Consider the following 26683-nt stretch of genomic DNA (forward strand, 5'->3'; position numbering starts at 1 on the left):
ATATTTTGGAAGAGTTTGAGAAGGACAGGTGTTAGCTCTTCTCTAAATGTTTGATAGAATTTGCCTGTGAAGCCATCTGGTCCTGGGCTTTTGTTTGTTGGAAGATTTTAAATCAGAGTCTTAATTTCAGTGCTTGTGATTGGTCTGTTTATATTTTCTATTTCTTCCTGGTTCAGTCTTGGAAGGTTGTGCTTTTCTAAGAATTTGTCCATTTCTTCCAGGTTGTCCATTTTATTGGCATAGAGTTGCTTGTGGTAATCTCTCATGATTCTGTGTATTTCTGCAGTGTCAGTTGTTACTTCTCCTTTTTCATTTCTAATTCTAATGATTTGAATCTTCTCCCTTTTTTTCTTGATGAGTCTGGCTAATGGTTTATCAATTTTGTTTATCTTCTCAAAGAACCAGCTTTTAGTTTTATTGATCTTTGCTATTGTTTCCTTCATTTCTGTTTCATTTATTTCTGATCTGATCTTTATGATTTCTTTCCTTCTGCTAACTTCTGGGGTTTTCTGTTCTTCTTTCTGTAATTGCCTTAGGTGTAAGGTTAGGTTGTTTATTTGAGATGTTTCTTGTTTCTTGAGGTAGGATTGTATTGCTATAAACTTCCCTCCTAGAACTGGATTTGCTGCATCACATAGGTTTTGGGTTGTCATGTTTTCATTGTCATTTGTTTCTAGGTATTTTTAAATTTCCTCTTTGATTTCTTCAGTGATCTCTTGGTTATTTAGTAGTGTATTGTTTAGCCTCCATGTGTTTGTATTTTTTACAGATTTTTTCCTGTAATTGATATCTAGTCTCATAGCATTGTGGTCCAAAAAGATACTTGATACGATTTCAATATTCTTAAATTTACCAAGGCTTGATTTGTGACCCAAGGTATGATCTATCCTGAAGAATGTTCCATGAGCACTTGAGAAGAAAGTGTATTCTGTTGTTTTTGGATGGAATGTCCTATAAATATCAATTAAGGCCATATTGTTTAATGTTTCATTTAAAGCTTGTGTTTTCTTATTTATTTTCATTTTGAATGATCTGTCCATTCAAAATAGGGTGTTAAAGTCCCCTACTATGACTGTGTTACTGTCAATTTCCCCTTTTATGGCTGTTAGCATTTGCCTTATGTATTGAAGTTCTCCTATGTTGGGTGCATAAATATTTACAATTGTTGTATCTTCTTGGATTCATCCCTTGATCATTCGGTAGTGTCTTTCTTTGTCTCTTGTAATAGTCTTTATTTTAAAGTCTATTTTGTCTGATATGAGAATTGCTACTCCAGCTTTCTTTTGATTTCCATTTGCATGGAATATCTTTTTCCATCCCCTCACTTTCAGTCTGTATGTGTCCCTAGGTCTGAAGTGGGTCTCCTGTAGACAGCCTATATACAGGTCTTGTTTTTTGTCCATTCAGCCAGTGTATGTCTTTTGGTTGGAGCATTTGATCCATTTACATTTAAGGTAATTATTGATATGTATTTTCCTATTACCATTTTCTTAATTGTTTTGGGTTTGTCATTGTAAGTCTTTTCCTTTTCTTGTGTTTCCTGCCTAGAGAAGTTCCTTTTGCATTTGTTGTAGAGCTGGTTTGGTGGTGCTGAATTCTCTTAGCTTTTCCTTATCTGTAAAGGTGTTAATTTCTCCATCGAATCTGAATGAGATCCTTGCTGGGTAGAGTAATCTTGGTTGTAGGTTCTTCCCTTTCATCACTTTAAATATGTCCTGCCACTCCCTTTTGGCTTGCAGAGTTTCTTCCAAAAGATCAGCTGTTAACGTTATGGGGATTCCCTTGTATGTTAATTGTTGTTTTTCCCTTGCTGCTTTTAATATTTTTTCTTTGTATTATTTTTTGATAGTTTGATTAATATGTGTCTTAGCATCTTTCTCCTTGGATTTATCCTGTATGGGACTCTCTGGGCTTCCTGGACTTGATTATCTATTTCCTTTCCCATATTAGGGAAGTTTTCAACTATAATCTCTTCAAATATTTTCTCAGACCCTTTCTTTTTCTCTTCTTCTTCTGGGACCCCTATCATTCAAATGTAGGTGCATTTAATGTTGTCCCAAAGGTCTCTGAGATTGTCCTCAATTCTTTCCATTCTTTTTTCTTTATTCTGTTGTGTGGTAGTTATTTCCACTATTTTCTCTTCCATGTCACTTATCCGTTCTTCTGCCTCAGTTATTCTTCTTAGCATGTTTTAAGATGGGAACAATTTGTGTAGTTTCAAAGCAAGCAGAGGAGAGGGAATGAATTTAGAAAGCTTGCCTACTAATATTGCAAACCATATCCTTGCTACCACTTTTCAATAAATTATCAAATTTAAAAAGAATTGGTGGAAATTGAGAACTGTCAGCAATAGTACAGGGACATAAGGCCTCTCATCATTATAGGTGAAATTGTTAATTGATACCTCCTTTTTTGAAGTACATAGAGAAACATATATCAAAAGCTTTTAAAAATTATCATGCTCTTTGACCCAGAAATTCCAGTTCCAACAATTTATCCTAAGGCAATAGTCAGAAATAATAAAATAATTATAAGTAGTATTTTAAGTAGCTTTATAATCACAAAAATGGTAATAATTCAATATTTAACACTAGGCAGTTGGTTAGCCAAATTTTAGTAAAACCTTATTAGAATATTCTGTGCAGTTATTGAAGAATAGTTCTTATTTAATGATATGTGGATATAGTCACAATATATTGCTAAATGAATAAAATGGGATACAAAATGTCATCTAACTGAGAGTAAAAAAATACTTAGAAATCTTCCAAAATATTAACTAGTATTTGTTTCTGAGTGGTGAAACTAGGATATTTTTGTTTTCTTCTCTGTACTTTTTATTGCTTCAAGCTTTAAGTAGTGAATATGTACTATTTTCATATTTTGGGAAAGTACAATGTATATATTATTTTAAAATATGTTTGTTTCATAATAAAAGAAGCTCACATTGGAATGCAATAATATTTTGGTATTTTAAAAACATCTTGAAATATCCTATATCATTTGAGTGGAAAAAGTATTTCTCTGTGAAATTCTCTGTTTGAGCCTCTTCCATTTTGCTACAAATGCTGTGGGAACTGACAACTCTCTTTGCTTTTAATGGTCATCTTTATAGCAAGGTGAAGGAGCAGAGCCTTGAAGGATGAAGGGCTAAATAGATAGAGGAAACAGGGTGATGTGTCACATTGCTGGCATGGGAGTCTCAGCATGCATAGTCCTCCTTTACTGTAGGTGGAAAACGGTCAAAGTTAGACACTGGCCAAGGTCTTGCTTTTAAGTTTCAGTTTCAGAAGAACATCTGAGAAAAAAATGACCAAGTGAGGTCTTTTCTGATCTCACGCCTAATAAATCCTTAATGCTCAGGCCAGTGTCCCATTCTTGCTGAATCGGAAGCAGGCAGCACCTAACTGTCCAGGCTTTCATCGACTTCCAAAGCCTAACCCTCCAGGGGCAAGCCAGCTGACGTGGGCAAGTGGTGATTACAGTCCTGAGACAGAAGGATTACATCCTTCAGGCAATTCTGAGTGAGTTGTAATTTTCAGATTATGCTAGTACTGTTTGGCTTCTTAGAATAGTCTTTTGGTTCAATAGCTGCTAATTGTTTATTATTATTATTATTTTTGTAAACCATATTGAAAAAATTTTCAATTGACGTATAATTGACATACAGCATGAAATTAATTTCAGGTGTACAACATAATGATTCAATATTTGTAAAATAAACCATATTTCTTTTTAGCCTGTGGACTACTTGGGGGAGAAACCTAGATGTCCTGTTGGCTCTGATGAAACAAAGCTTCAGTAATTGATACCAAATCAGGCTTCCTCCCACACTCCTGCCTACCATCCTTGGGATTTCTATTGCTTAGTCAGCAAAGCAGATTTACACACAAAGACCTAAAACACTGTTTATTTAAACTCTCTAGTTATACAGTGCTGTGGGTAAGATGATATTTAACTTATAGGTACTGTGTTATAAAGTTACTAAACTAACGGTTGACTTGGTTTTAAAAAATTCAACTATAACCTAAGTTTCATGAGTTGATGTCATCTTTAAATTATTGTAAAAGACTTTTTTTATTTGGTGTATTGGATGAATGAGGAAAACTGATGTTCAAAAATTTTTTTAAAGAGAATACATTGGAACTATGTGATGCACCTCTTTTCATTTCCATGTTTGTTCTCTTAAGATTAGTATAGTTAAGTCATTCCATTTTTTCTCCAAAAGCCACATGAGGCAGATATTTCACTATTTGTTTCCAAACACAGAGGGATCAGTAAGTAACTAAATGCTCCTTAGCAATTCACCTTAAACTGAACAAGGGACCACATTCTAGTTGTCTTTTTTCTTGAAGTACAGTCTTTGGACCAAATTGCTCAGAATATCTGAGAGGAAAGAAAGCAAGAAAGGAAGAGAGAAGGTAGGTAGAGAAGGAAAGGGAGAGATAGAGAGCAAGGGAGGGAGGGAGGAGGGTAAGGGTATTTTGGAGAAACTGTGCTCTTATCTAAGAGGGCAAATCTAGGTCTAGTGTTATTTGAGTGAGCTTTTGTTAACCAGGAGGTGGCATAATGAAAGATAACAGGGATTTAGAGACACAGGTCATCAGATGATAGGCAAGGGATGTAGACAGGGATGTGTCAGACACTAAGGACAAAGTTAATGGATATTAAAGTGTTATCGAGAGTTATCCGGTTGGGCGATAATACTTATAACAGACATGCTCATCATTTCATCATTTATTATTATTTATTAGGTGCTCAGGCACTTGCTAATAAGTGAAATATAAGCATGTTCTACAGGTATTATTTCATTTAATCCTCCCAATGTAACCACTGAGTAGATATCTCTTTTTGACAGATGGGTAAACTGAGGCTTAGGCTTAGGCCGCAGAACTTACCCAAGCTGACACAGTTAGTATGGGACTTGAACTTCTTAGGTCTTTGTGTTCCTAAAGTTCAGTGCTAGTAATCAGCTGCAGATAACAGGAATCTCTAAAACAGCTTCTACTGTCAAATTTATAGGAATCATGCAATAGCTTTTTGGCTCTGTTCACATGGAGTGAGTATTGGGGTCAAATCACTAACTAATGGATGAAATGCTTATAGTATAGTCAGTTCTGGTAGTTTTAGAAATCTAATAGAACAGTGATGATTGGGATTATAAAAGCCATAACACATTTCTAAAAAGCAAAAGGCGACTAAACTCCTTTCCAGTCATCTCATTGCATGTGTATTTGGCAAATCCATCACTGCTTCTGGCTGTTGCTTTTTTTTTTTTTTTTTAATGCAAGTATTTCTTTGCATGGATTTCTTTACTTCATGATCTTCTATTGTGTTTTCTTTTTGAAATCATAGCTTGAACTCTGTTTAATCTTAATAAATGTTAAAAACAGGGTCATATCTTAATGTGAATGCTTTTAAATTAATCCCACTTTCTGCTGTTCCACTTACCATGTTCCCATGACCTGTTTTTAACACCTTTTGATATTTTATATGGTCTCCAATCAGTTGGATGGGTAGTAGCGGAAGCTGTGGGTGCTGGCTGCCACTGCCACTATGACGCTGAGTCTGGTGTTAGCAGTGCAGACAGAGGAGAGAAGCACTCAAGGAAGGTGGAGATTGACACAGGTGCAGGTAAGGGCACATCGTTACCTAGGAAAGACCTTCAGAAATCCTCTGCAAAAGACAGTGCTGTTTCCATCTTTCATCTTCCTATCCTTGTTTCCTCCTTCTACCGGCTTTGTTTTCTTTTCAACTAGTGAATATGATGGCAGGAGGTGGAGGCATTAAGGGGAGCTTTGGAGCTGACAGCAGATATGAAAGTTATCATTCTTTTTTGAATACAGTGGTGCTTAGAATTTTTTAAACAAGGACTTCAGATAATGAAAAATACTGGTAGGGATTTTCAGACCAGTCTTATTTCTTAGCCTGCCTCCCAGTTAGCTGACCAGGTAGGTGGATATACCTAACTGACCCATTGGAGACATGAAGAGCCTAGGCACATTTCATGATGATTTATTTGAACTCCTTATTTTTTAAAATTCGGGAAGTATTCATTGCCATCAGCAGATGACCTGGCTCTTGGTGATGAGTACTCCAGCTGCAAGAGTGCGCATTAGAGTGACTCAACAGACCATGACTCATACATATCTGGTCAAACAGCCCGTGTCCTTGAAAGCAGGTTTCCCTATATTTAGTGGATGACTTTTAAAAAACACCGTGATTTGAATATACGTATGTGTGTGTGGCAGTTGTTGGGGGGAGGGTGATTCATTTTATTCCTCATATGGTCACATTACCCCCACCTCCAATTTTTAATAACAGGCATCAAGCGCTGGGAGGTATTTGAGATTTCGCTCTATTATCAGGTAAATAAGTTAGCCAGCCACAGTTGCATCAGAAGACACAAGACTCCTGGGTCAGAGAAAAAGGACTTTATTACTCACAACAAATAGAAGCAGCCAGACGATTTGCACTTGTGCTGGTTCCCTGAGCTCCCGTTCCCCCGGGGCAATGTGGAGAGGACCAGGTGACACTTGAACTTGCAGTGGGCTGAGTTGCAGAAGGACACTGGAGAATCCAAATCTTTCGTAGTGGGCGTTCAACCAGAGGAGTTCTAGTGTACCTCCCCAAACTTCTGCAATGCAGGTAGAGTAGTTGTTGTCTATTAAATCCAATTCAAGCAAGAAAATATCATACATTGTACGCAGTGGTAGGGGAGCGTGTAAGGAAGATTTGTTAGGGCTTCCTGTGTGCCAGGCACTGTGCTAAGCATGTTATGGTTTACTCTCACAAGGATTCTGTGAGTCAAGTGTTGCTCTTCCCGTTTTATGGATAAGAGAATGAAGGCTTAGAGAAGTGTTATTTCCCAAGTTCGTACAACTAGGTGGCAGAGCTGGCATTCTCACCCATGTCTGCCTGACTCCCAAGTACACACTCAGCCACTAAATCAGATTTCCCCTGTCTGTGAACATTGCTCACTTTCTTATATTCGTTATTTTTTTCCCCAAAAGCCCATGAGGTTGCTATCAAGAACATGTCGTATTTTTGTACTGATATTTCTTAGAAGGGCTTCAATTACTCTTTCTCCCTTGTTTCAGAAATGTCATGTCTGACTCCCCTATGTGTGTGTGTGTGTGTGTGTGTGTGTGTGTGTGTGTGTGCATGTAATAGCTCAGCTGGATGCCATTAGCACTGTCTCTCCTAGAATTTAGGCATAGTATATTATTACATGGTGGCTAGGCAATTTTATTACCCTGTATTCCTGAATGTTCTTTAATTCCATAAATTTAGAGGCCAGCTTAGCAAAACAGAGGACTTTCTTTAAATATTTTTCATAACTGACTTTTTTTTTAAACGTCTTTATTGGAGTATAATTGCCTTACAATGGTGTGTTAGTTTCTGCTGTATAACAAAGTGAATCAGCTATACATATACATATATCCTCATATCCCCTCCCTCTTGTGTCTCCCTCACACCCTCCTTATCCCACCCCTCTAGGTGGACACAAAGCACCGAGCTGATCTCCCTGTGCTATGCAGCTACTTCCCACTAGCTATCTGTTTTACATTGGGTAGTGTATATATGTCAATGCCACTTTCTCACTTCGTCCCAGCTTACCCTTCCCCCTCCCTGTGTCCTCAAGTCCATTCTCTATGTCTGCGTCTTTATTCCTATCCTGCCCCTAGGTTCTTCAGAACCTTTATTTTTTTTTTAAATTTTTTAGATTCCATATATATGTGTTAGCATACGGTATGTGTTTTTCTCTTTCTGACTTACTTCACTCTGTATGACAGACTCTAGGTCCATCCACCTCACTACAAATAACTCAGTTTCGTTTCTTTTTATGGCTAATATTCCATTGTATATATGTGCCACATCTTCTTTATGCATTCATCTGTCGATGGACACTTAGGTTGCTTCCATGTCCTGGCTATTGTAAATAGAGCTCCAATGAACATTGTGGTACATGACTCTTTTTGAATTATGGTTTTCTCGGGGTATATGCCCAGTAGTGGGATTGCTTGGTTGTATGGTAGTTCTATTTTTAGTTTTTTGAGGAACCTCCATACTGTTCTCCATAGTGGCTGTATCAGTTTACATTCCCACCAACAGTGCAGGAGGGTTCCCTTTTCTCCACACCCTCTCCAGCATGTATTGTTTGTAGATTTTTTGATGATAGCCATTCTGACTGGTGTGAGGTGATACCTCATTGTAGTTTTGATTTGCATTTCTCTAATGATTAGTGATGTTGAGCATCCTTTCATGTGTTTGTTGGCAATCTGTATATCTTCTTTGGAGAAATGTCTAGGTAGGTCTTCTGCCCATTTTTGGATTGGGTTGTTTGTTTTTTTTTGATATTGAGCTGCATAAGCTGCTTGTAAATTTTGGAGATTAATCCTTTGTCAGTTGCTTTGTTTGCAAATATTTTCTCTCATTCTGAGGGTTGTCTTTTGGTCTTGTTTATGTTTTCCTTTGCTGTGCAAAACTTTTAAGTTTCATTAGGTCCCATTTGTTTATTTTTGTTTTTATTTCCATTTCTCTAGGAGGTGGGTCAAACAGGACCTTGCTGTGATTTATGTCATAGAGTGTTCTGCCTATGTTTTCCTCTAAGAGTTTTATAGTGTCTGGCCTTACATTTAGGTCTTTAATCCATTTTGAGTTTATTTTTGTGTATGGTGTTAGGGAGTGTTCTAATTTAATGCATTTACATGTAGCTGTCCAGTTTTCCCAGCACCACTTATTGAAGAGGCCGTCTTTTCTCCATTGTATATTCTTGCCTCCTTTATCAAAGATAAGGTGACCATATGTGTGTGGGTGTGTCTCTGGGCTTTCTATCTTGTTGCATTGATCTATATCTCTGTTTCTGTGCCAGTACCATACTGTCTTGATTACTGTAGCTTTGTAGTATAGTCTGAAGTCAGGGAGCCTGATTCCTCTGAGAACTTTTTAATATACTTTCATACAGGAATTTGAATAACAACCATATTCTACTAAAGGGACTTGACACATTGTTGTTCTTCATGGTTTTCATTTGTTTTGAATCCAGTAATAATCTGTAACAAAATAAAACAAACTGTATTCTTTCAAGTGAATTGGCTCCATGTTCTCTGAGTGAGCATTTGGTTCTATATTTAGTAAATAACTGCTGTGATATGCTGAGGACCCCCTATAAAAGTCAACACCATCCCTGCTGATAGACCTGAAGTTTCTATGTTACTCATTTGAATAAAGTTACCTTCCAAATACATTTTTAAGGGAAATGTAATATCTGCTGTTATTTTCTTACTTCAAAATGTTTTATTTTAATAGCCGGCAAGAGGCCAAGGGAAGGCAAAAAGGACAGCCAGGTGTGGTATTAGGAGAGGAACTGGAGTTATAAGACGTTCCCAGATGGGGTATCAGAATAGGGATGAAGTGAGTAAGATTAGGGCTTTAGGTTTCTGGGAGATTGTTGGTGATGGGGTGGGGGTGAGATGGCTAGCCAGAAGGGCAAGCAAGAGAAAAAATGTGAGGAAGACACACTTGCCTACTTTATAAATTTATATAATTTGGAGGTTGACACCCTGGTTTTATAACTTATTTTATAGCATCTAGTCCAGTGTGTTTTACAAATGAAAAAGATTAGATTGATAGAAAGCATTGAGATGACCATTTTAGAAGCTATCTCCCTAAGTATTATTCTGCAGTTGGAAAATTTAAATGCTTTGGGTATTTGACCTGAAATGCCTTTATTTATTTTGCATGGATCATTGCAACAGAAATACATGTAGTTGCTAAATAATAAGAAATCTATCTGAAGCCTTCTAAGAAACATATTGAACTTGTATTTGTTGAAGTATGAAAGCTAGAACACCCAGATTTGCAGGAAATTATGGATGAGAACTTATGAAATACTTCAAGTAGGTTATTTATGTTGAAAATTGTCCCAGACTACAAAGTCCTGTCTTGCTCTGTGATCCTGTTTTGCCAAAGGCAAATCAGTTTCTGAATGTAGATGGGAGGTATTCTGACCTATAATACAAATTTGTGTCTTTAGTAAAAAGTCTTACCTTGAACTACAAAGTTACTTGATGACTATATCTAGGTATAGTAGCTTTAATGGGAGTAATGTATGGGATAATGATCAGCTCACATTGTATTATGATTCTGTTGCTAAATGCCCATATGAGTACAAGAAACATAAGCTAACAGGCATATTATGGTGCTAGAGGGAACAATGATTCTTAAGATTAAGTCCTCACTATTTTCCTTGTTGCATAATTTTTTCTGCAAGTCCTCATATTTCAAATGAAAGTGGGATATGTGTGTGTGTGTGCGCGTGTGACAGAGAGAGAGAAAGAGAGAGATTTTATTATTTTAAGACATGGACTTTTTGTTTGTTTTCAACATTTCTGATGTTCAATTTTCCTTTAATACCAATGTGTCCATTAAATTTGATACCATTTCTTTTCATCACGAAAAGCCATTGTTAAATCATGGTACATGTTATAGTCAATGGCATCCTAGAACCAAGAAAATGTTGTATAGATAATATAAGTAGCCCCTTGATATTATATATAAATATCTCTTATATATCTAAGATTTTTTGTAATATCTCCTCCCTGCACTTTGATTAAAGTAACCTTGATTTCTAACCTTATTTTATAGCACCGAACAGGAATTTAGTGGTGGAGGAAAGGGCAGCACTCAGCTCAAACAAGGAATCCAAGCAAGTTGCATCAGAAGAGCATATACTGGAGAAGAAAGACGCAGTGGAGGAAGATGAAGGTCCCCAACACAAGGATGCTGACACAGAAGAAAAAGGGGATGCAGCACCGTGGGGAAAAGCAGGGGTTCATGAGGTTCCCTTGGGGCAGTGGAAGCCAACAGTAGAGCAGCCGGCATTAGTAGGACAGTTTACAGAGGAAAGTAATATCCCTCAGGGCGTAGTAGGTGGGGCAGAGGCGGAAGCAGAAGGGGATAGAAGGCCACAAAAAGAGGGGTTAGACCCCAGAGGACGAGAGGCAGCAAGAGATTCTGGAGGTCTGAATGAAGGCGAGGCTTCCGAGGAGCGGGCCCTGAAGCAAGCGGTGCAGGAGACGGAGACTGCAGCTTCTGGCGGGGAGCAGGGTGAGGGGAAGGCAGTGCTTACAAGCCAGGCAGCAGCCCTGAAGTCACAGAGCGCTCAGGACGCAGCGGCCCTGAGAGAGGCGGCGAGGCCGGAGGAGGGAGAGCCTGAGGGAGCGGCTGTGAGCGGGGCCGGGTCTGCACAGCCAGGTGTGGAGGACAGTGAGGGGGAAGCGTCCACAGACCTAGAGGACGTGGGACCCGGAGAGGACGCTACATCCGAGAGAGAGGAGGGTTTAGAAGAGGCCATACTGCGGGGAGAGGAGCCAGCCAGGGAGAGGGGGGCAGTTCTGGGAAGGGAAACGCCCTTGAGCTCCTCGACTTCTGTGAAGGCCCAGGCAACTCGGACGGGGGTGTTGGAGGACAGCCTTGAGGAACTTTGTAAGGACCCTGTGGAAAGGGAGGGGGTTGAGATGGAGTCAGAGTGTAAGACGGAAGATGAGAGGAAAGAAGTGTCACCTGAGGCATTAGATGCAGCGCGCGAGAGAAGGAAAGCTGAGAGGCCGAAGCCACCTCTGGGGGAAACCGAATCCGAGAGGGAAGCGGTGACAAGGACAAAGGCGCTTCAGGATGAAGACACTTTAGAAGAAGAGCAAAAGTTGAAAGAGGAAGAGGGGGAACCCATGAAGGAAGTAAGACCCGAGGAAGAGACACAAGCCCCCCAAAATGACACGGAGCATGATGCTGAGGATGAAGCAGCCATGCGGGCATCTGAACTGACTGAAGACGCAGGGCCGCGAGGAGAGGCTTCACTGAGAGAGAGAGAGGTGACCATGTCTGAAGCATCCCCTGGATTTGAAGAGTCCCTGGAAGACATAACGGTTTGGGGGAAAGAAGGAGGAGGAAGACTGAGAGAAGCTGGAGACACAGGGCCCAGAGGCAGAGCAGAGCTGCTCGTCGGGGAGAACGTGGCCCCCGCAGAGCAGGATGGGGGCCCGAGCCCTGCAGGAGGGGGGGTGTCAGGAGCTCCCGAAAGCGAGCCCTCGGGGAAGGCGCAGACACCCGGGGCTGCCGGCGAGGCCCGGGAGTGCGCAGCCAAAGATCAAGCCAGCCTGATGGGCTGGGAGGGGAGGGATAAAGAAGGGCCTTTACAGGGGCCACAGGGAGTGGCTGTCCCAGCCATGATCCAAGAAGATGCTCCCGAGGGAGACTCCACCGTGGCAGGAAAGTTGAGTGACGAAGTGATGGATGAGGACCCAGAGGAGGCGGCGGAGGAAGAGTGCACTCTGGGGGTAGGGCTGATGAAGAGCGGGGACACCGAGGGGGACGGGAGCTTGCGGGCCGTGGCTGCAGCTGGGGAAGATGGCCACCAAGGAGGAGGAGCGGCCGGACCAGCCGCAGAGCGGGAGGCGGCGGCAGGTTCAAAGCCAGCTGCGGGGCAAACAGAAGCACGTGAAGCCTCCTCCTTTTCAGATGTGGCAGGGGAGGAAAGCTGGCACAGAGTGGGTGAGACACTAGGAGAAACGGCAGCTGCAGAGAAGGTGGCTGTCGAGGAAACAGCGCTGAGCGGGGAGGAGGTGCCCGCGGCCGAGGAGGTGACAGTGACTTGGGAGACGGAGGCTGCGGTCGAGGCTCCAGGGGAACCTTCTGACCTGGAAGGGAGGGCCCCACTGCCAGCGCCGGCTCTGGAAGGAGGGGAAGCTAAACCCACACAGGAGGTGGAGTCCGTGGGAGAGGAGGCAGGGACTCGGAGCCATGAGGAGGGGCAGGAGTCGGGGGCAGCTGAAGAATTCAGACTGGGATTATCCCAAGAGAGAGGGTCAGAGCCCAGGACAGAGAGTGCACGGGACGCAGGAACACTCCCTGGAAAGCCCGATTGCACTGGGACCCAAGAGAAGCAAGAGCATTCAGTGCACAGAGGAAGTGAAGACCCAGATGTTTCGCTGAACCACAGGAAGGTCTAAGAGCCTTCGCGGCTGATGGTGAGTTTAAGCCTGACCTGTCTGCAGGATTAAACAAATCCCCCCACCTGGGGTCTCTTCCCCTTTGGGTTGGCTCATTCCTTTTTCAGTGTCTGCACACACACACGCTTCAATTCTGGGCTGCTGAGCCCCAAGCCCATCAGGACGGGGGGCTGGGTGAGACAGACAGGGTGGCCAAAGCCACACAGGGACCAGTTTCTATTCCCTTTGCAGCTCTAAGTCACAGCCCCTGTCTTTGCAAGCACAGCTCTCTGAAGCAGTGAGATCCTCCTTGCCTCCCTTACAGGGCCCCAGAGATGGGTACAGAGGATAGCGTGTGCCACAGGGACAGGTCACAGGAGGAGAGGCTTCAACTCTATTCCAGAATTAATTTCCCTTTGTGATTGTCTGCCTTTAAATGGGCTCTATGTCTCCATTCTGCACTTTTGTGAAGTTTAATAAATATATATAGCATATATCTGTAACATATGTTAAAATATTTAAAACGTGTTAAAATATATGTATAGATGTAAAATATTGAAGATTGTAACTAAAGACCAAAATTATTTCCAACATTTCCTCGTGTTCCTGCTATTTCCTTGATGCCCTCGTATCCTTAGCGCCTGGTTGCTACTATCCTGAGTGATTATATTCATAGTCCTATCCTTTTTATTATTTTTCAGGATATTTTCAAGATGTCTTCTGGAAGACTTAGAGTGGAGGAGAAGGATCACCTGAGCATCTCACCAGGACGTTAGATTTTTTTTTTTTTTTTAAACATCTTTATTGGCGTATAATAGCTTTACAATGGTGTGTTAGTTTCTGCTGTATAACAAAGTGAATCAGCTAACGAGGACTTTAGATTTTATCCTTTTTTTTTTTTTTTTAAATCCCTGTGCTTGTCTGAGCAGTTCCCAGTCGGCCAATGCTGGTCTGTAGCACCTCAAGTACCTTGAGAAGAGCTGCTCAGACGCTGCCTGGGGTGCTGGTTCCTAATGGAGGACTGGGAGGCTGATACCTAAGTCTACATAGTTAACATGTCTACATTCAAATCAAATTGATAGTTTTCAAATGTTTGACTTTTACCAAAGATTACCTGAAAGTCCCAGTCCTGATGTCTGGGGTTTGTTTAAATTTCTTTTAAATTATAATCACATATTAGTCCCAGTTTCATACATGAGGGTTTTATTTACAATCTGTGGCTTTGCCTGTGAAAATGAGCTCTAAACGTCCTTCCCGGTATACTCAGTGCTAAAGATTGCTCCAGACCTGTAAGTCCTTCCAGAAAAGGATTCCATGGCATGTCTATTCACTTACACTTAGAAATAATCATGCTTTCTATTTATGCCAGATGAGTAATTTTAAGTGTAAATCTTGTTTCAAATTGCCCTTTGTTTTTGCATGTTTCTGTGGTCTTGCTTTCTGAGGTAGACAGGTAAATGCTTGTGGCATGTCATTCCTGGGGGCCTTATTTATAGGGCCACTCAATTTAAATCAATGTAGTAAATAATTTAGCTGCGTAAAATGAGTAACAATCATTATAGCAGGTAAACATTGCACATCGGTCCATACAGCAACGTTCTAGACTCTAGACTCTGGTTGGTGTCATTCAATGGAAAAGAAACTTGGATTAAATTAGCATGCTGCTCACCTTCCCAAGTTCTGTTATTTCAAACCTGTGAACTAACCCTGCAGTGCATTGCAAATCCACGGTCACAACTTCTTTCTAAATTACCCCTGCCCCGATATCACTAGGAATAGTTGTGTATCAGTGTGCCCCTTGGGGATTTTGATTTCCCTGTGATATCTTTCTTTGTTCATATGCCAGTGCCCCAAAGGGCACATATGTTTGGCCATCTTTTCATTATGTGAGGAGGTGAAAGAAAATGTCCTAAAGCAGTGATTCTCCAGTTATGCTACACATTAGACTTTCATGGGGCACTTTCATGAATGATTCAGTCCCTGGCCCTACCCCAGAGATTCAGATCGAATTAGTTTTAGATGGGTGTAGGCATCAGTTTTTTGTTTTGTTTTGTTTTTTAATTCTTCAGTTGGTTTTACTATGTAGGCAAAATTGAGAACTGCTGCCCTAATCATTATACAATCCATACTGGCTGCCCTGTGTCCCTAAGGACCAGGCATATTATCTTTATTTTTTTTTTTATCTTTATAGATGTGTTTCATTTTAATAAAGGAGTCATTCAGTGATCAAAGGTATAATGGACCAGTGGTTCTCACAACGTGGTCCCTTGATCAGGATATCAGCATCACCCAGAACTGTTCCAAATACAAATTCCTGCCTTCATCTCATACCCATTAAATTGGAAACTCAGTGGGTGGGGCAGAGCCATTGGTGTTCTAACAAGCCCTCTGGGTAATTCTGATGTACCCTCTAGTCTGAAAACTGCTGTCACGGGCTATTGATTGTTTTGAGGATTGGTCTCAGTTGGAAAATGGATTTCAGAAGCATTGTGTATTTTGTCTCTCTTTCTGTCTCTCTTTTACCATCTGTCTATCTTCTCTCTTTTTCTTTTTTCTCTAGGCAATGGTACTCACTATAAAAGTGATGACCTCAACTTTAAACTCATTTTTATTGGGAATGTAATGATATATATGTGAAGTCCTTCAGCCCCACCCCCTACTGAGGACGAGCGTCACTCATGGCACATCATAGATCTCCATTGTCTTACATTTTATGAGTGGATTTCATCTACATTATATCGAATTTCATTTATTACTGAGCTGTATTACTGTGGCATTCTACAGTATTTTTTCGCTGCTCTCAACCTCATTGCTACTGAGCACTTTGAATACATAGCACCTTATGGGAAAGATTGTAAACTTGTTAATTCCATTGAAGAATGAGTTTTGTACAATGTGCTAAATGGAAATTGCATTGGATTATTTTTATATTTAACACATTCCATCAAAACATTCTGTAAAATTATACTACAGTCTGCATGTGGGTTTAACTGTGAAATTCAGTGTTGTGATAGTTCGATGAAGTGAATTCTTTCTCTGCAAATACTGTATTGATAAAATTATTTTATGTTCGACTGAACTGATTATTTATCCTAGTTTCGTTATTAAAAGCATAAATAAACCATATGTTTACAGATAAGACATGAATGGTCCTTTATAAATAAGACTAGACTTTTAAAATCTTCTTTGTCCTTTCCTTACAAAATTTAAACTCCATAGAGTAGAGCAGAGAGAATTATTTTCATTGGGCTGTATTTTTTGAATATATGTGTTTATATTGACTGCGTTCATATATGTCTTTCACATACATGGAATAATATCAGAGAGGAAAATTGTTATCATTATTTCATAGATAAGTAAATAGAAGCTCAGTTAAGTGGCTTGTCTAAAATCATGGTCAATCTCATGTCTTCTCACTCCAAACTCTGACTTTTTTTTTATCACATACACTTCCTTCTAGGAAGAGGAATATTAAATAGATACTAAGATGCTAAATGTGAATCTCTACATATTTTTGTTTACTTGTAGAAGTAAAAATCAAATCTCATGCATGTATCTTTTATCAATAAGAAAAGGCTTATAGTTCCAGTCATTATTGATCAAAGAATATGATAGATTATTTAAATAATTCAAGAGAGGAATAGACAACCAAAGTAAAGAGAGGCAGAATGAGGCTATTTGAATTTCTTGAGTTAAGGCTTTCCTATGGCTTTGTAAAGTCTTGTGTTGTAAATTTAAATTATAGTTGAGTAGTTTAAAACTTCTAAGGTCAATAATTTTGCCACAATGACTGCCATTGGAAATCATTATTTAAGAAAAGAAAAGAAGGCTGTAAAAAAGATGCATCTAGCGTGTGAAGTATTCCAACAGCTTCAAGGACTGTGGCCCTTGAGAGGCCACTTCTGACCTGGAGTAATATTTTCTTCTAGTCTCCTATACCACCTGTGTCATTTGAAAGATATTCCCAGTTATCGTGGCCAGCAGCAAGAGGTACAAAGAACAGGGAAATAAATACAGCTGGAATTCTTTAAAAGTTGCTCTCAAACTCACCCTTTTTTCCCCCCTTTATTATGTTTTCTCTTTCCCTCTAATATCATGCCCTGTGACAGGAAAACTATGCTCTTTAAAATAACAGAAAACATAAACTCTACGATAAAATGCTGGATGTTTGAGAATGCACATCCCCTTTGAAATTCCTATCAGAAGTCTCAGACTGTTTAATAATCTTTGCAACCTTATAATATTTTGGAGTGATGCAAACCCCATTTTTTACTAGGGAAAATGAGGTACACAGAGATACCTGAAATAGATAAGCTGATACCAAAGAATATATAAGAACTAGCTCTCTGTCTCCTTTGTCAAATGTTTCCTGGTCCTGTTAAATATCTGCTTATGATTAAAGGGCAAAGGAAGGACAAAATTATAGGAGAAATCTCGCACTTGTTCAGGAGCTTGGTACTAATGTGACACAGAGACACTCAAGCTGGTGTGGGTGTACCTCTGAGGGGAGATGAAGCTTTTCAAGGGATCCACTGCTAAGGCTACTTTGTAGACGTCAACCTCCATATGTACTTTTGTCATAAAATGGACCTGTCTGAGAGCTAGCCTGCAGTCAAGGCTAATCTCCCTTTTGCCAATCTCCCATTCTCTCTTCATAATAGAGACCAACTCTTCATCCATTTACCAATTTTACTATGTTGTCTCTGGGATGACACAAATGACAAAGGAACGATTTGAAATATGGTGCAGATATTGAGAAAGGGAATGACCTTAATGGCTGGTTAATAAATCCTTCTGCAAGTCAAGTGGTTTTCAATTCTTTGTTTTCAAGAACATTAAATTAGGACCTAATTGACTTGTCAGCTGATAAGCCACTTAAATCATTTTTGGTATTTCATCAGTCCGTGATTTTTGCAGAACATACAGTCAAAACTACTGAAGATAGTATATATTTCAGGTTTTGCAGGACATACAGTCAAAACTACTCAATCCTGACATTTCAGGGCAAAAGCAGCCATAGACAATACTTAAACAAATGGGTGTGTAAACTTTATTTACAAAGAAAGGTGGACTGCCAAATTTTGCCCGAGGACTGTAGTTTGCTAACCTGTGCTTTTGAAAAGCAATCAGCTTCCATAACTATGGAGACTAATCCTCACCGGCAACTCCCCAATCCCCACCGTTTCATATGCCACAGACATTTCAGTTTTCAAAAATGTGCCTTAGTCACAAAAATTTGGAAACAACTGGCACAAAGGAACCAATTGCCCTTTCACTCCTCGGTGGAATAAGAATGATTTATTACAATCTTCCTCTCTTTTTAAGACTATTATTAAAAAGCTTCACTTTAGCCAGGTTTTCAATCTCTCCTTCCACACCGTCACCGTCTTCTCCAGTCCGTCCGTTAGAATGCAAGTGTGAGATGTTGTGAGGAAGGGAAAAGGAACTGTAGAGTTGTGACAATTACATTTCCTGTAACACAGGCTGACTTGTTGTGCAATAGAATGTCAGCTCCATGAGAGAAGAGACATGGTCTGCTCTGGTCCATGTTCAATTCCCTGTGTCAAGAGCAGTGGCTGCACATGGCACACACTCAATAAATATCTGGTAAAAGGATGACTAACAGCTAAAATACAGAGGTAATGCTGTTACACGTTCTGGAAATTTTTAAGCCTAAATTTAATTGATGTTGATAGGATGCAGGGAGTATCTGAATTTGTGGACTGAAGAGAAAATGGTCATTATTTTCATAAAACATTAGAGGTAATAGGGACCCTGGAGATCAAAAGTTCCACGAGCACCTCTGTTGGTATCAGATTGAGAAAGCAGAGACCCAGCGGGTCTGAGGAATAGGTTACACACTGGTGAGGGACAAAACATGATTGCAACTCCTATCTTTAGTCTAGAGCTTATTTCACTTCACAATGCTGCTCCTCATTAGTCAGATTTTCTTGTTAGAGGTACAGAATCCCAATTTCTAATCAAATTCACTCTCTAAAACTTGGTGTTTTTTCAGTTTTGTTTTTTAGAACAGCTAATTTTGTTCTTGCTTTGCAAATGCTGAAATACAAGTTTTCAAATGCGGCTTAAGTGAAATATTTTGGTCGTCTGAATTACAGATGTCCTGAGGTTTGTCATTGCCTGTTTATAATCCCCACTGAGAATGCAAAAATTTATGGTTAGAGACAGCAGAAGCACCACATACTAGTTATTTTATGCATACACGGTGCACGCTTGTGCACGCACACACCTGCCATTGGTTAATTTAAAGAAAATCTTTGAAAATGAATGGAAACTCTCCCCACTGAACTAATCATAATGTTAGTGGCTCCCTACTAAGCACAGAACTCTCCAGTAGAATTCAACAAATTACAAACCTATCTAAGCATATACAAATCGGCTTAACAAACTCAAATCTGAATCACTGGTTCTCAAATTTGGCTGCACCTTAGAATTCCCCAGAGGAGATTCTTTTAATCTCTGGGGGTGAGGTTTGGGCAACAGGACTTAAAAAAATCTCCCCAGGTGATTACTATTTGGAGCCAAGGCTTTTCTCCACAGATCTCAATTCTGAATAACTACTGAGATTAAAAGGTAGATGTTAATGTGATTTCAGAAGCCTAATTTAAATCTGTATAATACAGCTTAACACATTATGCTTTTACTATCTTATTCATTTTATTCTTTTACTCTTTTATTTCTTTACTCATTAAGCCTCACAATGCTATGAGGAAGGTACTATTAGTCCCATTTTATAGGTGATGAAACGGAGACACAAAAAGAAGTAACATATTCAAGTTGTAAAGCTAGGAAGTGTCACAGATGGGGTTTAACCCAGAAAAAAAATGGCTCCATCTGGAGCAGGAGTTCTCAAAGTTTAGCTTTGAATTAGAATCACCTGGAGGACCTTTTAAATTCGAATTTGCTGGGTCCCACTCCTAGAATTTCCAATTAATCAGGGCTGTACGGCACCCGAGATTCTGCATTTCTAACAAATCCCCACATGATGCTGATGTTGTTGAGCCAGGGACCAGACCTTGAGAAGCTAGAGTTCAAACTGTGTTTTTAAAAGGCCACCAGGTGACACTGATGCACGCTGAGCTGTGAGAACCAGCGTTCTCAAATGTTCTCAGCCTGGGCTGCACAGTAGAACTCACTGGGAGGTTTTGAAAAATCCTGACGTCCAGGCTGCACCCAGACCATTAGAATCTCTGGGCGTAGGACGGGGTACCAGTCTCTTTGAAAGCTCCCCGTGCAGCTGGGGTAGAGAACCATTGCTTTAGAGTCTACTCTCTTAGCCAGAACTTTGAATCCTGCCCTTCACACCACAAAGATGAGGGCTTCCAACACACAGTACCACTGCAATTGCAAGGATAATGCTGGAATCATTTTCTGTTGCCCGAGAGGCTGTATTTGAGTCATACCCTATTAGACTACAATAAATATCTTTCCCTTCGCTGCTGAGGCCTCTTCTAGAGGGGATTACTTCTCAATGGCAATTAGATTCTGTTGTTTTCAAATCTTAATCTCCGTTTGCAAACTGTAAGATCTGTGAAGCTGAGTCTCAGTAGACTTGTGGCTGATTAGCCTCTGGACAGCCATGGAGAGTTGAGTGCCACTTCTCAGTAGAAGAACTTGTGCTCCTGGCAATTCCTAGCCCATGTGTCTCCTAAGGCTCAGTGCACTTTCCAATCCTTGAAAAGGATTGTGCACCCTGAGCCACCCAAGTCAAGGGGTTGCCTCTCAACTGAGCGCCTCTAACCAGTGTGATAAATAGCTCCACACCTGTCCAGTCCACACCTGGCAAACAGGTGCCTCAGTTGATCCTAAGGGGTTGGGGAAGGGCTAAATCACAGATCATATTCACTTTGCCTCTCAACAGTCATGTCCAGGGAAAATCAGAGTATAATGAACAAGAACGATTTGAAGAGAACCAACAAAGAGAAAAATAAATTAGATAAGGATAGCCTTGAGGGAAAGAGACAGAAAGGGAAAGAGGTAGTCTCCATTCTACCTGTTGGTATATAATAGTGTTTTCCACTTATAGGTTACTATCACACGTACCTTGCATTGTTCTCATAAAGTAGAATCTAGTGGCAAACAGAAGAAGATAGGGCAGGTACAAGTGGCCCTCTGTAGCCCACTGTACCTGCCCTATCTTCTGTTCCGCATCTGCAGATTCAACCGATGGCAGATCGAAAATATTTTTTAAAAAATTCCAGAAAGTTTCAAAAATCAAAACTTGAATTTGCCGTGTACTGGAAACTATTTACATAGCATTTACATTTTATTTACAACTATTTACATAGCCTTTACATTGTATTAGGTATTATAAGTAATATAGAGATGATTTAAATCATACAGGAGGATGTGCATAGATTATATTCAAACACTACACCATTTTATATAAGAGACTTCAGCATCCTTGGATTTTGGTATCCATGGGGGGGTGGTCCTGGAACCAATGCCCCTTGGATACTAAGGGATGACTGTATTTTTTTTAAATTGAGCTAACAATGATTTATAATATTATATAAGTTTTATGTGTATAATGTAAACAAAAAGAACAAAGAGTGTTGCTCATCATCCCAATATACAAAGGTTAAGTCACAATCCATTGCAGTCACCCACTGACAGAGCACCCTAAGGAGAATTCATCTAGATAGTTAAGATGCATATCTAAGGAAGAATTTCAGTGACCCTAGATTCTCGCATCTTCCCATACATAGAAAAGCACTAAAATTATTAACTTGAGATTAACTGTTGTTTATGATTAACAGTGAACTGTTACCAAGATGTATGCTTGACTATACATATTTCCCAGCCAAAAAATTTATATATATCCTGGCTCCACCCCTACCTCTTTGGGTTAAACTGAGAGGCTGTTTCCCAGGTTATAGTCCTTAGTAAGTTCCCCAAATAAAACTTAACTAATAACTTTTATGTTGTGCATTTTTCTTTAAGCTGATGCCATTATATTTCTGCTTCTGTATAACCTACAATGTGCTCACCACCAAAAGTTTATTTTCCATCCATCACCATACAGTTGATCCCCTTTACCCATTCTCTGCCCCCCTCACCCTTTCCCCTCTGGTAATCACTATTCTGTATCTCTGTATTTGTTTTTGTTTGGTTTGGTTTGTTCATTTATTTTGTGTTTGTTTGTTAGTTTTTCTGCAGCCACTATTGAAAACAGTATGGAGATTCTCAAAAAATTAAGAATAGAACTACCATATGACACACTTCTGGGTATTTATTCCAAAGAATACAAAAACAGTAGTCTGAAAAGATGTATGCACCCACCATGTTCATCACATTATTTACAACAGCCAAGATATGGAAACAACCTAAGTATCCATCAACAGATGAATGGATAAAGAAGATGTGGTATAATATAGATACAATGGAATACTACTCAGCCATAAAAAGATGAAATCTTACCATCTGCAGTAACATGGATGGACCTTGAGGAATGACTGTATTTTAATTCCTATTTTAGAGATGAGCAAAAAAGTTCTGAGACTTTTTCACCTTTTGTTCCTTAAAGTTGAATTCTGTGTAATTTCTTTAGAGCTATCTGCCAATTCTTTTCCATTTATCTGTCTAATCTTCTATTTAATGCATTCACCGTACTTGTACTTTCAACAATTTTATTTTTCATTTCTTAAAGTTGTATTTAGTCTTTAATCCAAGTCTACCTGTTCATTTTTTTTTTCACAAAGACTGTTCATCTCTCTGTTTTGCATTCCATGTCAAGTCCATCAGTAAGCCTTGGTCATGTCTATATTCAAAGCATATTGACAGACATACTGAAATACAACAATTCAATATTGATTTTGAAATATTCAAAATGAATTAATATGTAATCCAAAGATAGCTAAAAAGTGATATAAAATTGTTAAAACTTACTATTTATTATAAGTCACTGGTATCCACAAAAACTTTTGATATTTTTCTGTAATAGGCATAAAATAAGAATGAAATGTAATTGACTACAGGGGAAAAAAGAGAAATATAAAAACAACGTATACAGAAACTAAATTGAATCTCCAAAGGGTGCCAAAAACCTAAGGTATATGTACCTGTACCACCTCTATCAACATTTAAAGTGGAGACAGGGTCTATAAAACTGCATGATAAAACTCTAGGATAATATTACAGTGGCAATAATCATCAATAGTATTAAGACAGCAAATTTTCTTATAAGAGCAAAACAAATTTAAAAATATATGAATAGATGCACAGTGATATTATATTTTCACTTATTAGTCAGAACATCTCCCAACCCACCAGATGTCTACTACCAACACTAGACCTATTTCTTCATTTTACTACCAGGCATGTGATTGTATTATCTACTCCAACACCCTCTCCTTTAACTACAAAACTGCAAATCTATCTGTTCATTTTGATGGCCCCATGCTGCTTGCTAATTTTTTCCTACTTTGTGTCATTTTATTTTTAGGATTTCTTTAAGTACTGTATGCGTAGCTACTTTCTATTCCAAAACCGATTCTTCTAATATCTGATATCTTCGGTGTCTGGAAGTGTAGCTTGTTATTTCTGTTGACTTTCATTCATGGTGGTTTGTTTCTCATTTGTCTGTGAGTATTGTGTTAATTTTAGTTTGTGAATAATCCTTTCAGGGTCCAGTTTAATGTGCCAATCTTTAATAAATTTCCCCCTCACTGTTGGCGCAAGGCTTAGTCACCAGTTTCAGTACTAATAGCCGATTGCCCTCAGGGCAACCTTGCTTTTCCCTTGTCCTTACCTGATCACTGATGGTTTTAGCTCACCTTTTTTGTTTGTTTGTTTGTTTCCTTATTCACTGCAGATTCAGCAATAAAGTAAAAATTTTAATTTTATGCAGGTTCTACTTATATTGGGAAAGCCCTTCAAATTATTGAGTCCTTATGTTACGAAAGACAGACTTTTGACATAATCTTCAAAATATTTATATCATTTAATTGTAAAGTGAGAGAACGTATTTTTTCAAATATTCACAGTTACAAATTCCCAGTAAAGTTCGGGTTGACTATGAAGATACTAGCGATTGAGACTAAATTTTTCCACAACTAGAGCTTCTTAAATGATGGTTCAACACAATTGTCTTAAAATGGTTGGGAAGAGATTTTTAAATCACAATGCTCTTGTTGTTGGCATTTAACATTGTAATGCTCTTTTTAGTGGCATTTAAAATTGTAACACTCTTGTTAGTGATATTTCTTCCCTTATATCAACTTCAAGGAAGAGTTCACATATGGGTCAAGGAAACAACTAGGTTGTATGAAACTTTCTAGTAGAGAAGCAAAGGAGTAGTCTACCTTCTGAATACCTCATTTTTTTTTTTCCACTCTTTTGTAATTTGTCCACTGTAGCTGGTAACATAAGATGGGCTCAGGGCCTCTTTCTACTCAGAGGTAAGTAATAGGCCCCTTTAAAAATGGGAGTAGACCTTGCAGCCAATTCAGCCTACCGTGCTCTTTTCCCCGTGGGGCCCTGGTGTGCAATGTCTGCAAACAGCAGCCTCCTAGGTAGGGTAGTGTATGAGCCTGTTGTCTGTATGGGTTGCCCTAAGGGACCTTGGAGGCAGCTCTTTGCAGTGGACATTCACGACTGGCATGCTGTCCCCAGTCTAGGCTCCAGATAGGTATGCACAGTGCCTTTGGAAAGCCCCAGGGCACGGTGGCCAAGTGATAATGTCCATCCGCACCAAGCTGCAGAACAAGGAGATGTGATTGAGGCCCTACCCTGGGCCAAGTTCCAGTTCCCTGGCCACCAGAAGAGCCACATCTCCAAGAAGTGAGGATTTACTAAGTTTACGGCTGATGAATTTGAAAATATGGTGACAGAAAAGTGGCTCAGACTGTGGAGTCAAATACATCCCTAATCACGGCCCTCTGGACAAATGGCGGGCCCTGCACTCATGACACCCTTGGCACTGTCCCCTCCTTACTCACATCCACCAATAAATCCTATTTTCCTGTCAAAAAGTAAAATAAAATAAAAAAATTTCAAAAATAAAAAGGGGAGTAGACCAATGTCTATTTCCAGGTTTTGATATTGCACCGTAGTTATGCAAGATGTTCTGTTGGGGGAGACCGGGTGAAGAATACACAGGACTTCTCTGTACACTATTTTGGAAATTCCTGTGAATTGATCATTATCTAAAATAAAAAGTTAAAAAAAAGAGCAGCGTGGAAACCAGGGTAAGGTCTAGAGACAAGAGGTTGTGAATGAGGATGTTGTTTCTGTCTCTGACCAGGCCTTAAAACAATGGGAAAAAGGGGCTGCGTGTGACACACTCGTAGTTTATCCCAGTTCTCCAAAGGCATTGTGCAACAAAGCCCTAAGAAATGATAACAAACACTCATTTGCCTGCTGTATATTATGAAATCCCTGAGTCACCCAGCAGGGTGACAGGCAGTTGCACGAGGGCACAGAAAACTAGTCATCTTCTCCTTGGAGATGCAACTAATAGCTCCCTTTAAATGCATGGTGGGTTTGGTTTATTTTTTTTTTTGATAGTTATTAATGCCGGGTTTGCAAATAAACACCATAAATTAGCACCACAGGAAAACTGAACTCTATGGAATCTATAAAAATAAGAGAAAACACGACTTTTAAGGCAGATCATTTAAAATTATAAGGGGATACAGGATCTGTTTTTTAACCAGGCTAAGAACTCTAAGAACATTTGTAAACACTCCTGTTTGCTGTGCAATATGGCTTTGATTAATTGCAGCATATGCTTGTACTATGAATGATCATTTTTGATACAGTAGTAAGACATCTGACAGAAAAATTGCAAATAAGGAGGTATTTCTCTGTGATTCCTGAACTCTATTAATATTTTAAATCAGTTAACAGCTTAATGGATAATGTGGGAGAAAGGAACAAACTAATTTAGCTTTAGCAAGCAACTTGAACAGTTTTCACTACTCATTGTTTTACATTTTGCAGGATTTCCATTTGTATTAATAACTTATTACTTCTATTAAACATACATTTTCCCTTAAGCTTAATGTTTCTTCAGTGGAGACCAATTAACTAGGACAGTCTTTTCTTAGCTAGCCAAATATTTTAATTGCTAGAATTTTTTAAAATGTGCTTGCTTTGCATAGATTTGACCAGTTGAACTTGCCCCCAAAATGCATTGACTTTGTAATACAGGAGATGGAAGACTTTTGGTGAATATGCAGATGCCAAAAATCTTGGACATTTAGGGTTCTGCAGAACTGAGCGGTAGACTAACAACCCTATACCTTTATTCCATTGCTTTTCATCCTCGTCTTTGCCTTTAATTTGGTGCCTTTCCAATCCAGCCCTATTTTGTTCATTTTTTATTCAGCTTCCTTCTTGTCTATGTGAAGAACTATGGCTTGAAGGATGGGCAGGCAATTACTGTACTAAGGAGGAACTGTAACATGGTAGGTGGGGGTCGACTATAACAAAATCTGAGCTTTGCTTCCCTATTCTTTTGGGACTGCTACTGAAAAAAAAATGCATGGAGCCCATATTTAAGGAGCATTGAAGAGTTAAAAGCAAAAGCAATGACAGATCATTTCATTCATTAGACTTCCAAGCAAGGGGTGAGGGATGATTAAACTGAAAGAACAAGAAGCACCACAGAGACAGAGTTTGTCTGGGGGGTTAGTACCCTCCTGGCAATGCCAGGATACTGGTCATTTTCA

The 26683-nt window shown here is 39.4% G+C and overlaps 1 protein-coding gene and 1 non-coding gene across 2 annotated transcripts in view; both read left to right on the top strand.

Moving 5' to 3' along the window:
• ERICH3 (glutamate rich 3) overlaps nt 1-13010 on the top strand; it is a 91016-nt gene extending 78006 nt beyond the window's left edge. The window contains exon 14 of the mRNA XM_061183947.1: nt 10648-13010. Within this exon, the coding sequence (XP_061039930.1) occupies nt 10648-13010 (2363 nt within the window). The remainder of the gene's footprint in view (nt 1-10647) is intronic.
• An 11435-nt stretch (nt 13011-24445) lies between these two features.
• LOC133089267 (small nucleolar RNA SNORA70) lies at nt 24446-24584 on the top strand. Its single transcript, XR_009700644.1, has one exon. It is a non-coding gene; the product is annotated as a small nucleolar RNA SNORA70 (small nucleolar RNA).
• Nucleotides 24585-26683: the final 2099 nt, after the last annotated feature.

This window comes from Eubalaena glacialis, chromosome 3 (genome assembly GCF_028564815.1).
Source record: "Eubalaena glacialis isolate mEubGla1 chromosome 3, mEubGla1.1.hap2.+ XY, whole genome shotgun sequence".
In the NCBI taxonomy this organism is placed as follows: domain Eukaryota; kingdom Metazoa; phylum Chordata; class Mammalia; order Artiodactyla; family Balaenidae; genus Eubalaena; species Eubalaena glacialis.